Consider the following 21,327-nt stretch of genomic DNA (forward strand, 5'->3'; position numbering starts at 1 on the left):
ACTTCTACGCCCTGATTCAGTAATTAGGGGTGGCAAACCGTCGCACGACTTGCAATACCGCACGGGCACGTGGCGTGGGTGCAGAAATTCTGTAGTTGCTTTTTTTTTACAGTTGCGAGAATCTCGTAACAGTTTTCCACAATTCAAATTTATCACGTCCAAATTAAACACAATTTTAGACCCCACTTCACGTGGAGGTCATTGTGTTCTGCGTAATTTCGCGACCAATGGTCCTTTTCGTAAAATGTTCGGCAGAGTAAAGTGGAAGGTTGCAGATGCTTTCTTCTTGTGTTGCTCACACTTGCGAAAACTAACAAAACCAACGTTTTCCTCACTTTAATAACCACTGGCACACGCACTAGCGCACTTCCCTTGTACAACAATTAGCATACTCTTGCATGGTTTCCAGTAACGTTTTATCCTGGCTTAGGCGGAACATCACCGCAAACTCTACAGCATTTTTAGAAGTGCGCACCAGACAGACCGAATTCAGTAAAAGCACGGCGTCTTCGAGGTCACTGTTGAGGCCGACGTACCTCACTAAGTCAAATCTCGATACAACGAATTTCAAGGGACCGCTAAAAATATTTTGTTATTTTGAATATTTGTTATAGTGAAAAAAATAAAATGCGCGGGAAAAATTAAGAACGTAACAAAAGCATCCACCTACGTTTACTGGGAACACGTTCACAATCGCGTTAGCCTCTAACGCGGATCTGAATGCGCGTTTAGTTGAAGAAATCGGTGATCTTTGCCTGACGTGTGCCACTCAAATGCTGCAAGACGAACGATTTGAAGCTGTCCACGTTCTTATGCCCTGCCTCGGTGGCATTGGTGCACCTGCTAAAAAACATGCGCGTGTTTGCTACGCACTGCAAAACATCGGCGTTAGATACGGCTTCTTCGCCTTTGCTTGCGGGCCCTGTTTCAGCGTCGTCGTCGTCGCTCTCGGCGTCCTCGTTGCTGGTTCCGTCATCGCCGCGAACGGTGTTGACAATCTCATCAGTCGTCAGTTCAGCAGACGTGCATGCTTGATCGTCGCACTGCACGTAATCTTCAAAGGCTACTGCAGCATCCACGGCGAGCTTTTTTGCGACTTCATCCCATGCAGAGCCTTCTTCACTGTCTTCTCGCCGCCACTGGCTAGCATGGCGGCGAGACCCTCCAAGCGCAGGCGATGGCGATAGAGCTAACGCGCATTTAGTATGCTGATGATGATAGTTGTACATGCCCACCATTAGTCATCGTTCGCACCAACTCGAGTAATTTCATACACTCGGAATTCGTTATTTTGAAGTGTTCTTGTATATGAGGATGATAAAATTCGATACGTTATTCTGAAATAATCGGTGTTATGAAATTTGTAGTGGTGAAATATTTTTACATGAAAAATTAATGGAGATTTGGTAGGAAATTTTCAAAATGTTCGTTAATCTGAAAAAAATTGTTAATCTGAGGTTCGTAATAACGGGATTCGACTATATACGTTATTGAACTTAACATAACGTGTGCCCCCACAAGGTTGCACGCTTCACCAACGTAAGGACTTTGGGAAGAACTAAAACACAATGCGAACACCAACCGTCGCAGGCGTTGTCCTTGAGACAGCATGTCAATCTAATACCCGCTTTGGATGGGACCTGAAAAAGATTAACCAAAATTGTGTTTTTTTTTCTTTATCTCTTCTTCCGTGCCAGGAAACATTGCAGATGGTATAGGCATCACACGCTTCCTATAGGGACAGCAATGACACTGACACCTGTAAGATTTTGTGTGCAGTAAAGCCATCTTATATCGAACAGCACGAGGATTGTAAAATAGTTCGATATAGCAAAAATTCGATATAGAAAGTGAAGCAAAAAAAAAAAAAACAAACCTATATGAGAGCAATCTTGCCGACGGAGTCACGAGCTAACGCTCAGCTCTTACTACCCTGCAGTTCACTATTAGTACGACACTTTCTCGAAAAGAAAACATTATTTTATTGGGGCGGAAGAACTGCGTAAGTGTAGCCTGCTTCTTGGAGCACAACGCGTTGCTGGTGACTGCTTGCTCCACGGTATCTAAACAGTCGACAAGCACAAGACCGCTGCCCTCAATGTCACTGCAGTATCGCCGTCGCAGGGCCACGGCAGCGACGGCTTCGCTCGTCCTCAGAAGCGGCCCTCGGCGTCTTCGACAGAGCGGAGACAAGCATGGATACAAGCGAATAACGGCGAACCCAGCGAACCGAGCAAGTGCGGGCAGCGAGTGGCGCGGACTTGAAGTTCATGAGACCGCAGCCCGGAGCGCCCAATGTGGCGCTTTCGGCTCCAACGGCATGCATGCGTGGAGCTGGTCCACTCTGCGAAAGCCGGTTTGGACGCGCCCGAGCTCACGCGGGAGTCGCAAGCGACACCCGCGCAACCACTGCACGTCGATGTATTGCGGGAAGGCCTGCCGCATGCCTAAGGAGAGCGGAAAATCCCGCACGGGAGAGTTCGATATATCCGTTGTGAGGAAAATTGCGTTCGATATAAAAATTTTAAAATGCATGTAATTTTTACCAGAATCATACAAGGGTTCGGTATAGGCAATAATTCGATATATCCGTGTTCGATATAAGTGGGCTTTACTGTATGTTGTTATTATTGCGTACCGAATCAAGTCACCGATGGTTCAAAATTTAATTAAAAAGTATTTGCGATAGTATCTGGTTAACAAGCATTTCAATGCCACAAGATTTCGATGTCACCAGATTGCGATGGGCAGTTTGATTCATTGATTGATTGTTTGGAAAACGTTTATTGAGCATAACAGTGGGTGCTTTTTTAGTTCAAAGGCACCAGTTTGATGGGCCACCTTATACACGACGAAGGTGCATGGACGTTAACTTCAAGTGCAGTCAGGGTTTCTGCTGTGTCAGAGCCCGCAATTTTTACCTGATTTGTTTCTGGCCAAGCACTTTTTCTGAAATGTCATCACCGAGTTGGTGAAAGCTGGTTATAAGCTGGTGAAAGTTTGTTATAAGCATAGGGGCTTAGTGGGCAATAGTCACTCACTAGATGATGACTTGGCCGACATGAACATGGGGAATTCAGGCCTGCGATTTCGTATATATCTACAGCGTGACTTTCTTCACGTCAGAAACGTGATTTGAAAGCAATATTCCTAGAAGCCGTCACCGCTGAAGAGGTGGCTGCGTGTCACTGCGATCTAACCTAAAGCCATTAAGGCGAATCATTAACAACAGAAAAAACACATTCGCAAAGCGATATTGTCTACGTCAAAAGGTCAACGTCAGATTAAAGATCTGGGAACCCCTCTTTACGTTTGTTTACTTGCCACACGAAACCAAAAATAAGCAACGCTTTGTTTTTGCTAACACACATTAAACCTTCCTATACGAGTATGTACGGATGGGCTGGCCATAGGAGGGGATAGAATAGGCGCAGTTCCGTAACCGCTAATTTAAACCGACACACATGAACGAGGTGAGATGAAGGACATCATAATTATAAAACATCACTTGTGTCACCGTCGGCGACTTGCTTGTAGTTTGATGTTCGGACGTCTATCGTCTTCTTATACGTGCGTGTCAAACAAACAGGATACCACGCCTTTCCAAAGCATCCGTACTTATTTTGCGTGCTTCAATAGGTAATTGCAAGTATTTGCCAGCTGAGGCCTGGGCAGCTCAGCCCGTGGGCTTCCTAGCCAGCAGCACCGGGAACGTTCAACCAGCGAGTATGGCCTTCACGTCGCAGTAGGGCTCCCGGTTCTGCGTATGCAGGAACTGTGCTCCCGTTCCATTGGCGCTGGGTGACCGGAAACCCATGCGGCCGCAACCACGCGGCCCGCAGCCGCTGCATTCGCCTCGGCCACTCCAGGGGGCGCAGGAGGTCGACCGGTAGGCGCAGTCACCGCGCACCGAACTCAGGAACAGCTTGGCGCTCAGGATGCGGTCGCAGTCTCGCCGGATGTCTGCGTGTGGACATTATATGAGCGCGCTGCTCGTCTTTATCCGGGATATATACCGTATCCTACATCACCACCACCGACGATACTACGCATTCGGTTCGTCTACGGCCACTGGATGAAAAGCTGAGGTCAAACCCAACCATTGAGTAATCGGAGACCACAATGACTCAATCAAATGACGCCGGATAAACTGCCAGCCCACGGGACTAGAGCCCTGGAAGCAGCGCGGGCTCGCGGCCTCCTTAACTAGAGAGGTTGCACCCCCCCTTCTCCCACTCTTAACCTTATGTCAATAAATGTTTATCACTACTACTACCACACGGCCACACCAGGCCACTTTACGTGAGCGGTGATAAAGCGTGACAAAGTGGTTAAGATATTGCTTGATAGGTTACGTGATAAAGTGGTGTTGGTACACAGCATAATTCAGGAGTAAATAGCACAACTTAAGACGGGCGTTGCAGTCTGTCCGAGCGAATCCTTCTTATACTGTTTGGGTTTGCGCTATATTCACCCCTGCCCTCAGTGACAGAAATAGCCTCTGCGTCGTCGCCACTTTCGAGGGATAGTTCTTAGCTTTGTGCAACTCCTGCGTGTTGCTTGCGCCGGTTGGCGTGCATGGTCGGGCATCATTGCCTGCTTGGCCTGCATGCTGTGATGCCCGAGCAGTGGCAGCGTGATGGTCGTAGAGCTCACTAGTGACGCAGAAGCCCACCCTGTGTGTTTTCGTACAGCGGCCATGGTCGGCAAGTCGTGCGCAGTGCCCCGAGCAGCAATAAATAAATCGGTGGCTTGCCTTTGCATAAATTATCGGTGATGGGAATAGACGTACAGTCGGGAAGACTCCTCTCTATAACAGCGATTTATATGTGAACGTGATATATCCGGAAAGTGCAGAGGGATACTCTTCAAACAGGTGTTGGGTACTAGACGTCTCAATGGAGCACTAACTCTGTCCAAACTATTTCAAGCTAACACCGGAGAAGGTCGGAAGCACAAAAAGCCGCGTTATAAACAAGCGTTTTACCGACTGTACACTTTGCCAATGATGAAGTCAAAACGGGCGTATGCTGCCCTCTATGTCTCGATAAAACTCGAGGTCAGTTAATTGTCTTTCTCATAATTTATTGATCGTGTATTTTGTCCGGTAGTAGACTGATTGATCACCGTTTCTGGCTTCGGGACAGTCGGACGACGAGAGCACCCCTCCAGTGTAGTAATCCGCGTGGCCCGTTGCCGCCACCTGCCCGCGCAGGCCGTGCACGAAGTCCGTGCTAGTGTGGATAAGATCCACGTACTCGGCGACGTCCGCGTTCAATGTCTCGCCAAACTCTTCGAACAGCGGCGCCGACACGTCCAGTCCTGCACGTTGTCAGAAAACAGGGCGTGTCAAATGACTCAAAATTTCAGACATTTGTATTGCATCCACTTCATCACTGCTTGCCTTAATTTATGCTCATGCTGATGAATAGTACAAAATGAAAAATATCTAGGGAGTGCCCAGTATACAGAGACAAGACTTCAGCAATACAAAAGGCACAGTTATTATCACTAGTAGGGAGAAACGGAAGACAGTGATGCACAACGAAAACTAACATCTTAAGGACCGAAGACGGCGCCAATATCCAAGGCATACTGACCGTCGTCTAGGGCGCCACAGACCTGAATAGGCCTTCCCTTTGGTCCCAATAACGTTACTTCCTCCTCCTTGGGTACTTAAGCCTGCTTTCGTGCTTTGAAGGCAAAAAATCTTGGTGATACTTATCAACGACTCCTTTACTGCTATCGCGTTTGTGCATCTTTCTTCGCTTTGGTTTATTCGTCTCTTGCTGCGAATCTCTTTGATATTCTTTTCTACTACTACGCCGAGTTTGTGCCTTTTTCTTCGCTTCCGTTTCTTCCTCTCGTTGGCAGACCGATCGATGACCTCCAGCGACGACATTCCAAGAAGATACACGGATGTCCTCGCCCATTACTGACTGCAGCGCCGCATTTACCCCCAGCCACACCCCAACATGACGAGAGAGGACGCCATTACCCTCAGACAGCTGCAAACTAACACCTGCCCCCATGGAACACTGCTCCATGCCATCTACCCAACATCCACATTGACTTGTCAACACTGCTCCACACCCAACACTCTCTACCATGTGGTCTGGGAGCGCCGGCAATCACTCCCCCCCTCCACCCCCCCCCCCCCACCCACCCCAAAACCCAATACTGGAGCAGTGGGAGGACCAGCTGACCAGCTGACCAGCTCACCAACGGCTGGTGGACAGGGCCCGCCGGGCAGCCAAGAACCAAGGCTTCCTGGACTGAAGAGGCCTCCCACTCGGAACTCACACAGTTGAATAAATGTTTATTCCTCCTCCGTTTCTTCGTTATTTGGCGCGAAATAATTCAACACGAAGACTGGTGGCACGCGCCACAGCGTCTTCCAAATCGGAGTTCTGCGCGGCTTGGCGGCTCCTCTTCTACCCAAGTGCAAGCACGTTCCCTTGCCTCACGGCACGCGCTGGGCAATGTGCGGAGATAGTGCAGTGATAACGCACTGGGTTCGCACTGTGGAGAAGCGGGTTCAAATCTCATGAGAGCTTAATACGATTAAAGCTGGATATATTGCACCTTTTTGTAACGAGTTCCTGGATTTAACGAAATTTTCCCCTTCCCTGTTGCCACCCCCACTAAATCCCATGGCTTTGCAACTTCCATGTAACGAAGCCGTTCGATGGTTAACCTCAATGTAACGAAGTCGCTACGCTGATCAGTCATTGTTTTTATCACTTTTATTAAAAAATTGGCGGGAAAACATTAATTTAGTTAATACTAGCACTACTGTATCAAGCCAGCAGCTACGAAAGCGTTTAGAACCACCTAAAAACAAAATTTGTCGTGAGATGATGATAAACGGAACGGCTAGCGCCAACTCGGGGTTAACGTAGCAGCCACTTCTGGTTTTGATTGTCTAGCGTGACACCCCACCAGGTAGCAAGAGTGACTACACTTCCTTTTTTTTTTTTTTTTTTTTTCACCCGCGCGCTTTCAATGTTAGTGCGATGTCAGTTTGAGACAAGTTTCGAGGTGCTAGGCCTTCCTCCTGTCGGTTGGTAGTCGCGAGTCTCCACTTCTATCTGTGGTATCGTTTCGTCAGGGATGAGTTCTGCTGCCAGAAAACGAAAAATTTTCTTTCTTCAAGACAAGCTCACAATTTTTAATACACTCTTCGCCGGCGAAAGAGAAGAATGTCGCCGCCCGGTATAGTATCCCAGCTAGCTCCCTCTCAGCAATTTTGAGCGCGGAAAAGGGCATCAAGTTCGCGTAATGGTACCTTTTAAGCATACGGCAAAAGTGATAGTTATGTTTGTGAATACGGGGGTAAGTGATTTTCTCCCTTTGGAGCACCGTTTAGTGACTATGCTCCAGAAGTGACCCCAACGGCAGAAACAAGAAACATGCTGCGCCTGGTTCACAACAACATAAAATGGAGCGGTGGCGACGAACAAGTGATCCGATGCATTGAGCAGCTCAAGAACGCTTTTCTGGGACCAGATGCGAACACGAAACAGGTGAACATCATGCAGTTCTTCCTTCCGCAATAATTAAAATTTGTTTTTCCTGCGAATTGTTTTGCCTTTCTTACAAAAGTTTCCATTTGCAGTGTAGCATTTACTGCCAGCACTAGCTCTGATTTCAGTGACCTGGCCACAAATTTCGGGCATATCGCTTAGCTCATAACACTGCTTATTTCGAAATTTTCAGCGGATTTTACGACTTAGAGTTAACGAGGGACCACTGTAGTTTGGTGGAAAGGAGGAGTGGGGAGGGACGGGGACAAAGGAATATGCTTACGACACTTGATATTTCACATGTCACTGCAGGGAGCTGTGTAGGAAGAGAAAACAATGAGCCTTAAAGGGGCACTGACACAAAAATTTTGAATCTTGTTTTTTTTTTTTTGTTGCGATAAGTAGCTAGTGACCTACTTATAACCTGTAGAAACCTCATTTGCTTCAGCGTGCGACGGTTGTTTAATTAGAGGCATCTTCAATGCGGCCAGTCGCAGTTTCGGTTTCAGCGAGTGCCGCGAAACGATGGATTTTGTGGATTTTGTGTGAACAAAGCTGACCACGTGACCGTCGGAGGGATATCACAGAGCAGAGCCGCCGTAGCACTGTCGAATCCGCATCGACGGCCGTTTCTGCGAATGCCCCCACGTACTGATCTCGTGAGGCGCTTAATTAAAAAGCGACCGTGGATGTGACGCAGGCGCTGCGAGTGCAAATGCTACCGCGGCTAACGAACGACGCGCGACGCTCGAGACGGTGGGTGGAAAGACGCGCGCTGGGAGCAGCCGGCCGGTCTGCCTACAGGTCCGCCTACAGATGTGTTCGGCTTAGCACTGCGGCGGATATTCGAGTGCCGCTCTCGTAAACGGTGCAGATGACAATTTTAAATGCAGAGCATTTCAGTAACTCACGATGTCACCCGCGTTGACGTCCGTAGTCGTAGTCCGCACGCTCACTGCGCATGCGCGTCGGGTCGAGGCGATAGCGAACATTCTCTCGCGAGGGGCATTGGATTGGATTCGAACACTCTCTCGCAAGGGGCATTGGAATGGATTCGATTGGATTGGCTTGGATTGGCTTGGATTGGATTGGATTAAAGTGGATTGTGTTGGATTGTGTTGCGTCATAGCCGCGGCACGTTGCGTCATAGCCGCGGCAGACGCGCTGGGGCCGGCGCATGTGCAGTACTCTCTCTTCCGCGGTTTCCTCCCCTTCGGGCGCGCTGCGCATATAACCGGTGTGCCATTCTCCGGCGAAGCAACATCCGCGCTTGGCTCAAACACCTAGAGTCCACGCCGCTTTACAAGTACGCCAACGTCGTCGACTGGGACCGGCTTACGCAGTCCCCTCAACGTATATAAGCGGCGGAGCGCGCCTTTGCGTCTTTGCTTGGCTTTCGCTTGACGTGACGCTTTGCTTGACTCGAGTAGATGCGACGCATTTACTCGAGTTCCCCCCGTGGGAAGATGCGGGCGGCTTTTTTAATGCAACCCGCCATCGCATCATTAACTCCTTTCTCATATAAGCCACCATGGTCGGGACTTGGGGACAATTTCGTGCAGCGGTAACAAGCTATCACTCGAGCTACCTGCGCCGGCCTGGGCCACTTCGCGGCCGTGGTCGCCGCCTGCACAGCGACCGTGCGGCTAGCTCAGTGGGCTTTTCGTGCCTCCGGCGCGTTTTCACATCCAATGGCAATAAACAGTAATGAAAACAGAGTGTCTAGAATCGCTGTAGAACTTTGGTCGCGGACAGCTGCCCGATGAGCTGACGAAATCACGGCGCCTCCGCCGCCAACGATCGGGTCGTTCGTTCTCAAGAGTAGAAGCTCCGCCCTCCGGCCCTCCGATTGGAGCGGCGAGCCGGGCGAGCCGGCGAAAAACGCCGGCAGTGCGTAAGCGGCAAACACAAACTCGTGACGTGTTTGGATGTTGCTTATTTACACAATATCCTCGGGATGTCGATTGCGTGTGGTCCTCTGCTGGCGCTCGGTTGCGTTTCGCACACTTTAAAATTGATTTTAAATATGTTCTAGGCTGTATTCGCCGCTGATACTTTGCAGATGATGTATATGTGTTCCCACCAATCTATCTCCGAAGTTATCTCGCCTTCAAAATTTTGTGTCAGTGCCCCTTTAAAGAGGCAGGGACGGGGGTTGCGCAAATGGGGGTAGCGTGTGAGTGAACATTTCTGGAACCTAATACCCCTACGTCGCACAATGGCATTAACGCTCAAATTGCGCCAAAGCTATCGCGCCGAATAACTATACTGAGCCATTGCGGAACTTTATGAACAATAAAACTTCCACGGTGATGTTTCTAGCTGAATACCTGCCATAAAAGAATAAGAATAGGCATAAGCGTGGTTCAAGCTTTGAGAATGTGTAGGTAGCCAGAAGAATTGCATGGCCAACCTACGGAACTGATTGGGAGGGTAAATACCGGTCGGCTCTGTAGTCGGTTCTGAAACTGGAGTTAAAGCCAGTAATAAATACGAAACTGAGATGATATATTGTGGAACTCTTTTAAAAAGAGGGTGTGCTCCACGATTAAGGTATAAAACCCGCCTTCATAACCTTTAGAGCACTGCCCTGATTTCTTTGACCTGAAGAACCAGTGTGATATTAAATAACAATTACTAAAGATGTCTATACCAGTAATCACTGTCGCGGGAACGATATTCAGGACTATGCTAATTCTGGCATACTTTAAGGACATAAACGAGTCGTGACTGAACGCGGTATTAAATTTTGCCGTATTTGAACGCGTTTAACCCAAATCTGATTTGATAGTAGGGTTTAATGCGCCGACGCAACGCAGGCGATGAGGCGCACCGTAGTGGAAGGCTCCGGATTAATTTTGACCACCTGGGGATCTTTAACGTGCGCCGAAATCTCGTACACACGGGCGTTTTTGCTTTCCGCCTCCATCAGAAAAGCGGCCGCCACGGCCGGGAATTCAACCCGCGTTAAACCAAGTCTACCGAGCGATAGCTTGGTTTTCGCGCCATGCGCACGCGGTGAACGCGCACACAATTGCACCCCAAGAAAAAAAAAATCATTAAGCCCCCGTCTAAGGACGACGATGGTTGAACGCGAAGCTTTCTCGTGACGGATTCTTTGGTTGTCGTGTATGTAAACCGCTTCTACCATGCGAAACGGAGCAATCAACAAGGGTGAAAGGGGGCAGCCCTGACCAGCAGACCTTATACCTCAAACCTCTGTGCCTTAGTATTCTTTAGAGTCAAATGGTACGAGGTTTTTCCTCATTATCTTGCGAGGTTAAGGTACTTGCTTACGCGGATGACATTGCCTATTTTTGTGCTGATAAAAAAAGCGTTCTAGAAGCCCTTAATCTGTCGAGGTAGTTTTGTCACGCGTCTGGAGCGGCTCCTTTTTTCAACGTTTCTTGTTTGTCTTCTTTCTGCTGTAACCCTGATGTCTGATATTCACCACTCATCAACGTAGTCACCCCCCATCTGGTGTAGCAAGCCTTGTCCCTAGCAGGGCTGACCTCACCAGTTCACATTAAAGAGTATTCTCTCTCTTTGGAGCGGCTGTGAATATGAAAAAAAAAAAAAAAAACCATGGGATAATGGTTTGGGGAATGGAGTACGAAACCCCCCTTATTTGCTGGCATTACTTGGGATAAGGACGAATTTCAATACCTAGGTGTGCCGTTGCATTAAATTGAAACACCGGGCCGCGTTGGTCATTGGCCCTCCAAAAAGTCAAGCAAGCCTCGTAGGCATGGATGGGGTGAGAACTTTCGGTGTTTGCGCGTGCGCGGGTTCGTAATGTCTTCCTTGCCGCAAAGCTTGTTTATGTGCTGCAAGTACTCCATTGTGTGTGTTCTAAAGTACAACCTTTACGTAGAGTTTTCGCTACTTTTGTGTGGGGGTCTCAATGGGAACAAACCTATTTGTGGGGACATTTTGTTTTTTTTCCATTAGTGTCTGGGGGTGCTGTGCTGATGCATATGTTTGTACACCAGCTTGTGTGCCAGTTTTTCATCTATAAAGTGACGCATCATCCACTTCTGCTAAACGTTATTCAACAGGGAAAGAGTTTTCATTTACCTTTGTTGCTTGTCTCCACGAGTGAAGTTAATACGAAGCCGCCACGGGGCTTTTTAAAGGAGGTGGTTGACACTTTTCACTTCCTTACTGCGAGGTTTTCCCTGCACAACACCTCTTTACCCTTTCCAGGAAGGCTTTGATGAACAAGATATTAGAGAGCCTGCTCCCAGTGCCGGTTTATCGCCAGCCTTACATTGGCCACCATAAGGACAGTGTTTTGAAGCGTGTCACATGTATGTGTCTTCCGCCAAATGTAAAAACGTTTTTCTTTAATTAGCTCCATCCATCAACACCCCCAGTAAAAAAAAAAAAAAAAACATGGTTGCGGGAAAAAGGTATGTCTATTGCTCGATCTGGCCATTTCCGCGTTATGTAATCAACCTGAGACCATTGATCATTGTTTTGTTTTGTGCTGGGATGCGGTGTTTTTCTAGGATACTTTGCAATGAACTAGGAACTTTTACGCTTTCTACGGGCGACGAACTAAAATACCAGACTATAGACTGAACGCCTCCAGTGTCTCTCAGTGTCAGTGCTTCAGCGCTGGGCATACGTGTCTACTCCAACTTTTCTTCATTCTTTCTTTTCTTTTTTTTTGCCTATTTTCCCTTTCCCACGTGCAGGATACCAAACTAGGCTCTAGCCAGGTTAACTGTCCTGCCTTCCTTCTACACCCTTCCTTCCTTCCTTCCTTAAGAAGGACATGAACATTACCTCTTATACAATTCTGTGCTTGCCTTTTCGAGATGCTACTGGAGTGCCCTATGATATATTTGTTGTGATGGGGTTGTACAGCTTCTGGAAGTGCCGTATGACTGATAGGCACGCGGAACCCCTCGCCCAACGAAGTCCATTTTTCGAGGGCAGGCTGCGTTGGCGTGGAGCATTTATGCCGCGCAGAGTGACCCACCAGAATGGCTGCATCTGTTGGACGCGTGGGTCTGGTTGCCGGAGTTTTGATGGCTGCAGTGATATGCTGCAGTGATATGCATCTTCTTGGATGTCTGATAGCTTTTGTAGGCTGTAATAATTGCACTTTTGCAAGTACTGAAGGAAAAGAAAAGCGAAATGGAGCAATCGGTTAGACGCCGACTTCATTACGCAAGGCACGCAGGTTCAATTCCCGCTACCACAAGCGTTTTTTTACTTCACCCACGATCATTCATCATCATCATCATCATTAGATAAAGTTGGCTTTTCTGCAGGGAGTTTTCACGTTACAAATGCATCAGTGTGAACGCTAAAGCTTCGCTTTAAAAACAGACGCTGCATGGCATAGTCGCCGGTCTTCTTTCGGTGCCATGGGGAATCGAATGCCTGATTTGCAAACAACCCGAAACTGTGGAGCCTATCTGTCTTCATTGTTTGGCCAGTGTTCCTTTGGAATGTCCTCCAAAAGACACTTCGGAAAGATTTTCCACTCAGCCCACACGTTTTTCTGTGTATTGATACAGAGGACGGTGCGCCATTTGACAGTGTCATGTTGCTGGACCTGCACAGTGTTTGGCGTTCACGGATGGCTTGGCTTCATTGTGATGTAGACGCGCGACCAACGCGACATCATTTTCAGGAAAGCGTTTCACAGTTCGTTGAAGTTCAGAAAGCAAAAAACTCTCCACCTGAGTGGTTGTCGAAGATTGAATACCTAACTACGCTTAGAGAATTTTAAGAGGCAACACCGGCCCTTGGGGGCATGGCGGCATTACTCTTGATTTTTTTTTGTCATTGTACCTGGTGTCTTGCGTTACTGCCGAAGATCGGCAAAAAAGAAAAAAAAAAAGGGCGACCGAGTAGTGAACTTGGATGGAGCCAGTGCCTAATTGTATCATTTTCTGATGATGGCACACGCCCTTAACCTTTCCCTCTATCCCCAGTAAAAGCGATTAATTAAGCGCTTTCACTGCGCAACCGCACGAGGCGCTGGTTTGACCTTGGCGGAACTTGAAGGCCAGATTGACGCTACGAGGAACGAAGCTGTTTCTGAGTTTGTACCTGGAGTAACGAAGCATTTGCTCTTCAAAGCTCGCTCGTTTACGAGACGGAGCGGAATTGTATGCCACTGGATATGTCGGAAATACGGCTCAAGTGGCTACCCGCCCACACTCACCCGTGACGCGGCCAACCTTTTCGCATAGGCGGTGAATGATGACGACCGCCGCGTGCCTGGCCACGTGAGCGCCAAGGCCGAGTCCCACCAGGTGTACGCTGCGCAACGGCAGGCCCCGCTCGTTCCGCAGTCGGCCAAGGAGGCTGGCCAGCCTGCGACCCACGGGCCGGGCATTGGCTGCCGCAGTCCAGTAGTTGCGCGAGGCCGCACGCCGCCATCCCACCACCAGGACCATGTTGCGCTTGTCCTGCGCAGGGCGTCCTGCGTGAATGGCTGGGGACTGGCGCAGGGACGGATCCATAGGGACCTCTTGGGTGATGCGGCCGAATGGGGCGGAAGAGGCACGCACGAAAGGCCTAGAAGCGCTTGTTTGATGGTAAACCGCAACTAGACACGCGACTGTCTACCCTACTTCACAGGCCAGTCGCTTGTACTTCGTAATTTGGTGGCCGTTTTTGTTTTAACCAAAAACCGACCCAATCAACAAACCGTAAAAAAATATTAAGATCTTCATACCGGGTGCGGCGTAGTGGATGGCTACGGGTGAATTTAGACCACCTGGAGATCTTTGATGCAGCCCTAAAGTGTTCTTGTGCTCAACAAACGGCGTCTTAGCTTCTGAGCCACCGCATGGCGGTTTCCTCCATTCTTTATATGAAGGCGTAGTACACCCTATAGTGCACGGCATGTGTCTGTGTGCGTGCGCTTGTGTGTGCGTGTGCGTGTGCGTGCGTGTGCGTGTGCGTGCGTGCGTGTGTGTGCGCGTGTGTGTGTGCGTGTGTGAGTGCGTGTGTGTGCGTGTGCGCGTGTGCGTGCGTGTTGTGTGCGTGTGTGTGTGCGTGTGCGTGTGTGCGTGCGTACGCACGTGCGTGTATTCTGTCGTGCAACTATAAACCAAGGAAGCAGGTCGGATTCGGAAAGTTTTCATGCTCAGTGCTAACAATATCTCAATAGATCGATGCTATTACATAAGTGGCCGAAGAAGCATTGCACTGGTGCAGAGAGAGAGAGAGAGAGAGAAAACTTTAATGAACACTGAAGAGGTTAGCCCCACAAACGGCGGGGCTTGCTACTTCAGATGGGGGTGAACATAGTGAGGTGAAAAAAAAGAGGGGAAGAAGTGCGCACCAACAATGAATAAGAGGGAGAAGAAAATAAAATCAGTTCAGAACGTAGAAAAAATTTACAGCACTAGGAGAAAAAAATCTGAGGATCCCAAGTTTAAAGAACATCGGTTAGTCCCGTGTCAGACAGAAAAGTTAAGAGAGCCTTTGTCCCTCGCGCCGCGTCAGCGTGATTTTGCCACGGACCAAGAAAGTGACGCAGCTCTAACATTAACGCATATAGAAAAAACGCCAGCAAAGGATACGTTGAATGAGGGTCCGTCCACAAGCGAACAAGAAGAAAAGGGGTGTTAACAAGGAAGCCCCCTTGATTTGTTTTTAGTTCGCTGGCTACGGTATTCACGCTCGGCTGTGGTAAGACATAAATAACTGCGCACTTTGTGCGACACTAACCTCGTTCAGCAGAGCGTCCTTGAGCCGTTTGATCCAGCATTCGGATGCACCCTGCCCGAAGTCATGGAAGATAACTTGTAACTTGGTGTCTGTGTTAACCGGAACTGCTTGAAGAGATGCCATGTCGTTTTGTAGCGCGATGGCATTGGTGGAGTCATTTCGCGTGTAGAAGAAAAAGTTGATCGAGACACCTTTCTTCGATGGCGCAAATATTCCAGAAAGAATATAAGACTTTCGGAAAAAGTCGGAATCCATGCTTTGATGGGAAACATTGTGTTCTCTCATGAAACCGCGAATCGCTGAAACCGTCTTATTAAATTCTTGTGGCGTTGTCGTGGCGTTTGGTAGTCCCGGGGCCACCTTTTCGCCAAAATATTTCCACTTCGAAAGAAGCTCGCTGGTGTCCATCTGATGCGTCAGCGGAGGATGACTTTTGGGCAAAGGCAACGTGCAGTTGTCCAGCTTCTCACTGATATGTGAGGCGAGTGGCTCAGATTCATTCGTATTGCCCAGTGATTTTGTTCGATTCGTCGTTGGAATGGTTCCGCTTTTGATCTTGCGACGTCTGACCTTTGGCGTGTTTCCGGCATTTTTCCCACCTCTGGCTAGGCGTGGCGGTGACGTAGCGCTGGTTGTTAAGTCTGGAGCAGCGTTCTTTTTTCCGGCGCTTCTGGTTTTGTTTGCAGACCGTGTCGTATGCCTCGTCCTTGTTTCTACTGTGACATTTCCCGCCACGGTATTTAATGAATCATTGACGTGTCTAACAGGCGGTGGTATTGTTTTGCTTGTAAACCGTGTCCTAGTCTTCGTCCCAGGTTCTACCGTGCCATTAACATTCATGATAATAATTGAATCATTTACTACTCGAACGGGCGATGCGATGGTTTTGTTTGTAAACCGTGCTCTGTGCCTTGTCCTCCTTTTTATTGTGCCATTAACATTCGCGGTATCTAACGAATCATTGTTAAGTCTAAAAAGTGAATCGTTGGTTTTGTTTGCAGACCATGTCCTCAGTCTGGTGCTCGTTTTTACTCTGACATTGCTCGACACGGTATGTGACGAATCATTGACAAGCCTACCGGGCAATGAGATGGTTTTGTTTGTAGGCTGTTTCATACGCCTTCTCCTCGTTTCTACTGTGCCATTAGCATTCGCGGCATTTAATGAATCATTTGTAAGTCTAAAAAGTGAATGGCTGGTTTTGTTTGCAGGCAATGTCCTTAGCCTCGTTCTCGTTTGTAGTGCGATATTGCTCGACATGGTATTTGATGAATCATTGAAAAGCCTTACAGGCGATGTGATGGTCTTGCTGGTGGACCGTGTCTTCGTCCTTGTCCTCCTTTTTGCTGGGGCGCTGCCCTTCGCGATATTCAATGAATCGTTGATATGCCTATCAGGCGATGCGTTTGTATTGTTTGTAGACAGTGTTCTTAGCCTTGTCCTCGTTCCCACTGTATTATTGCCCTTCGCTGTATTTAATGGATCATAGACAAGTTCAACAGGCGATGCGATAGTTTTGTTTGAAGACCGTGTCCTCAACCTTGTCCTTGTTCCTACTGTGCCATTACTTTTAGTGGTATTTAATGAATCATTGGCAAGTCTGACACGTGACGCTATGGAGTATTTCTTACGCTTAAACTTGGCCGCCGTGCGGCTAAGGTTGGTGATGTCGTCTTCCGTTGTGCCCTGTTCGATCCCGCGTCCACCTGCGGACGTCGCATTTGTGGTTGAGTTCACGAGGTCGTCTGTGTCGTAAGAATCCTCCACAACAGGGACGAGGCGATTGTTTTGTCGCGGGGACGACCAATACGACCCGTTATTCCGAGGCCCCACAACGAAGCCCAAGTCTTCGATTTCTACCATCATATCGCTCTCCGAGGTAGCATTTCTCTCCCGAGCGGATTCTGGGCGCGAACCGTTGGCTGGTCGTTTTCCGCCCACGTGCACATTGCTATCTTCTTCGACGCCTTCCTTCTCGTTATCTTCCACAGCGCTCAGGCCCGGATCGGGCTCTGCTCTTTCATCGAGGAACATATTGTCCTGAACCATATCCTGTTGCTCCTCAAGCTCCCGCAGCTTGAAATTAAAGGGGCTCTCTTGCACGAGCCTACGGACGTCGGTGGCTTCTGTGGTGTCCTCTTCTACCACCTTGTCGTATGGCAGTAGAGGCTCTTGGTCCAACGCTTCTACAAGGCGACTCGATAGAAGGTCATCCTTGGACTGCTCGTCCTCACGCTTAGTGCCTTTACCAGGCAGCGTTGCAGGCGCCGGTGTTTCAGACGCCGGGGACGGATTCGATGCTGGCTGGGGCCTTACGCCAGGTTCGGACACAATCTTCACGCCGTTTCTGACTTCAGTTGAAATGGCGGGTCTGCCATCGGAAAAATCGGGGCGCCCTGGTGGGTACTGGGTGCTTCCAGAAACCTTGGGTGCCGGGGTTCTCCGGCGGCCGGACTTCCTCAGTCCGCCTCGACCCCTTCGTTCCGAGCCAGGCTTCATCGGCGGCGTTTCTGGAGGTCGAGGAAAGTCGGGATGGAAAACTGGGTCCAGTAGAGGTGGTTTTGAACTAGGATTGCGGCGTCTTCCGGGACGCCTTCCCGGCTCGAACTCAGGCTTCCAAGGGCCCCTGCCACGCGATTCGGGTCTCCCTTTCACACCTGGTCTGCGAGGTCGCGTATGGAAGTTGGTGTCCTCCTCGTCAATCGATGCCTCCTCATCTTGCTCCGCGCGAGGCTTGGCACCGCCACGTTGAGCCTTCTTCTTGCGCTCCTCCTGCGCTCGCCTTCTTTCCTTGGCGATCTTGTCGATTGTTCTCATTCTGATGTCGTAATCTCCGCGTATCTTGTACACCTTCCTGTGTTCGTAGTCCATGCCGACTGGCTCTGCGTACGGAGCCGCCATGGTCGTCAGTGGGCTGCCAAGAATGTCCCGGATGTTGATCATGGCTGGCTGGTACAGTGGCAGCTCGGGCTCGGGTGTAGTGGTGCTCGACGCGCTCTCCTTGTCGGGCTTCCGGGGCTCGAAGAGAGTGTCGGGAACGTCCAGAGCCTGTTGCCTTTTCGAGGCTGCGGCTCCACTTGGTGGCGCCCATAGCACTGCGGTGAACCAGAATTATTAGCTGCTGGCAGGGAAAGTTGAAAGTACCATTTAAATAAAATACTGCAATGTCCCAGCGACAATTTTTTTTTCGCAATAGCTGGCAGCTTTATAATGCGCTCTGAGAGATTATTATTCGTGCGTTGATATTTCCGAGATGGGATCCTATTCGGGAATTTTGAGGGAATGCACTGATATCCTTGCGGACCGCTTTCAGATCCATTTGTCCTAGTTTATAAAAACGCTAATTTTATAAATTCGCTAATGTCGCTGCACACGCTGCAGATCAAGAACATGTGCACATGTACACCGGACCTTTTTGCAGGGTCACAAACCGGCTGAGGACGAGGAGGATCATCCCGGGGAAAATATAGGGACATAGAGTGTTACAGAAAGAGACGAAAATACTTGCACCATCTTCAAAAAACAAATTTTACAGGAGAAAGAGAAGCACTATTGGAAAAGACTTCAAGCGGGATCGTGTATACCTCCACGACAAATTGCTAGAGTTGGTGTGTCCGAGCACCCGTATGAGGCACTGCGGGCCCGACCTTGCTAGCAGAAAACTCCCTCATTTCGTATGGTATGCGATTCCGAGAACTATTAAAGAACCCCTCAAGACCCGTCGCCAACCGAAGACAAACAGCGGGGGACGATACGCTTTTTCCGGAAGAAAACCCCAGCCAGTTAGGGATAGGAATACCAAGGCTGGTAACTTTACAAAGTTTACAGCCCTTCCTTGCACAACTCAACTGAACTACGGGGAATTTTTCTGCTTTTGTATCATTGAACTATGAACGGAAATGGCTGTAAAAGTTTTGATGGACCACTGACTTACAAAGGGATGTCTTTCTAGTAGCCTTCTATACTTTGCACTCTCAATTGAATTTATGGCTTGTTAAACCCCGACTGTCACAAAAAAACAAAAAACAAAACAAATCGTTTCCCCACAGCTTTCCTTGGCGTTCAAGATTTTCGGGCTTTTTGTTTATTCAGAGCAAGGGTAGTTTAATTTAATCGTTCTCTGCACTCCAGGCGCAGTAGTAGGTATGGAGTCAACATTTTCAGTGGTTTCGCAATGTAAAATGAACGCGAAGGCAGTCTGTTATTGTGCCGTAGCGGAGTTTTTTTTTTTTTTATTACGGGGACTTTATATTTCGCGAATGGAATAAAATCAAGCTCCGGGGTATTTCGCAGTCGCTGAATTACTCGCCATATAGAGGGCACAACCAACAAGAAATGTCCCAGAAAACTCCCCTCATTCCTGCATGGGTTTTTTCTGCATTCTTAACATTTAGCTTCGGGTTTTTGAGCGGCCACAACAGGCTATGGGATTCAGTAAAAATATTATTACGCCTCTATGTGCAACAGAAGTAATGGGCAACCATTATCAGGGAAAACAACCGTTTTACCTAGTTTGTACATAACGCACACCCGCCTCTTGAAATATAAAGGCGCCATACTAAGTAGGAGAAATATAATATGATAATGAAAATGAACTTTCTGTCGTGCATTAATGAGTATAATTTGGGCATTCTTTTATTGGAATCTTGCTGTATTGCTTCATTATGAAGGATAAAGGCACACCTTTGCCTAAAGTTACAAACTGTTGGTTTAATGATCAAGAAACTCGTTATTTGCCAACAGTTGCGTTCTATAATTAGAAAAATGAATGAGAAACTTGTTACCACGTAAATTTCAATTCATGTATCAACTCAAACATACATTCAGCCTAGAAGGCTAATTGGGTATATGGACATACAAGGGGCCGAACCATTTGAGGAAATAATGTAAATAAATATATCAAACTTTACCCAAAGCAGTTGTCAACAGGTGAAGTAACATGGCCTGGTGTGGTGAGCACCTGCGATATCTGTACAAGAAAGAAAGAACGACACGAAGTTATTTTATGACAAGGGGAAAATGTCGCCAAAAGCATTGTTCTGGATAGTACGAAACCTGGCGCCCATAGCACTTAAAAAAGAAAAAAAAGGTCTTGGTTTAGTGCTTGTAAACTTCATTCAGTTGCATGCCGATGGTGAAATGAACAACACGGTATCAAGCCTTCAAGATGAAGTAACAAAACAGGCGAAAAAACCCCATCAGCCCAACAGGGAGCATATGCTCGCAACAATCGCTGGACCAGAAATTATCTCTGACGCTCCGCGCACAGCCGTGAGAGCATGTATCCAGGCACCCTAATTCATCCTGAAGCAAAGTGCCATGAGCGGTAGGAGTGACATGTAAAAAATCAAAAGAGGACAAGGGAGACAAGCCTTGGGAGTCCTTGTGAATACATGTTTTAGGGCGCAGCCCTTTGGCGGCCGTGTCTGGGCTGACCGCATCGCCGCCGTAACCGAGTGAATGATGGCAAGACCGAATAGTGAAAGAAAGGAAAGGAGGAGAGTGTCGCGAAATTGTGAGGGGAGGGCGGTTCGCCGTGGAGGCGCGAGCGCTCTCCGAAAGTGTGCGGTGGGTTAGGGGGGGGGGGGGGGGCAGTATTTTGTGCCCGCACGAGGCGCTCATCTGCGCGACGCTGGTGAAAACGTGAGGGGGAGGCGTGCGCGTGACGATGGTGTGCGTTCCCTGCATAAGACGCGGGTCACGGTTTCTTCCTCAGCGCACTTAGCGCCGCCGACGCAGAGGCTCATCTTCGCTGCCGTCGAGGGAACCCACGAGTGAGTGCTGCCTTGGCGCACTGCTGCTGCGCACAAGTATCGCATAAGGGAGTATCTTAATCGCCAGCCAATTTTTTACAAAAAAAAAAAAAACAGGGTTAATAGCAACAAGTGAGCCCTATCGCACAGCCGTCTGTTTGTTTAAAAAAAAACGTTAGTTTTGTTTGGGCTACTCAAACACGAATATTTTAATCCGTCTGTCTGTCCGTCCGTCTGTCCTTCCATACAACTGCCTGTCTGTCTGTCTGTCCGTCCGTCCGTCCATCCGTCCGTCCGTCTGTCTGTCTGTCTGTCTGTCTGTCTGTCTGTCTGTCTGTCTGTCTGTC

The 21,327-nt window shown here is 48.6% G+C and overlaps 1 protein-coding gene across 1 annotated transcript in view; it reads right to left on the reverse strand.

Annotated features, from left to right (window-relative positions):
- Window positions 1–2,803: 2,803 nt before the first annotated feature.
- The window catches only part of LOC144167544 (uncharacterized), a 57,460-nt gene continuing 38,936 nt past the window's right edge, over window positions 2,804–21,327 (reverse strand). Inside the window, exons 2-6 of the mRNA XM_077696778.1 lie at window positions 20,138–20,196; window positions 15,228–18,322; window positions 13,711–13,957; window positions 5,128–5,322; window positions 2,804–3,963 (exon numbers count right to left, since the gene is read on the reverse strand). Of these exons, the coding sequence (XP_077552904.1) occupies window positions 3,716–3,963; window positions 5,128–5,322; window positions 13,711–13,957; window positions 15,228–18,322; window positions 20,138–20,168 (3,816 nt within the window). The 5' untranslated portion in view covers window positions 20,169–20,196 and the 3' untranslated portion in view covers window positions 2,804–3,715. The remainder of the gene's footprint in view (window positions 3,964–5,127; window positions 5,323–13,710; window positions 13,958–15,227; window positions 18,323–20,137; window positions 20,197–21,327) is intronic.

Source organism: Haemaphysalis longicornis, unplaced genomic scaffold, assembly GCF_048455015.1.
Source record: "Haemaphysalis longicornis isolate Haplotype H1 unplaced genomic scaffold, Haemaphysalis longicornis Haplotype H1 scaffold_2, whole genome shotgun sequence".
Lineage (NCBI taxonomy): Eukaryota > Metazoa > Arthropoda > Arachnida > Ixodida > Ixodidae > Haemaphysalis > Haemaphysalis longicornis.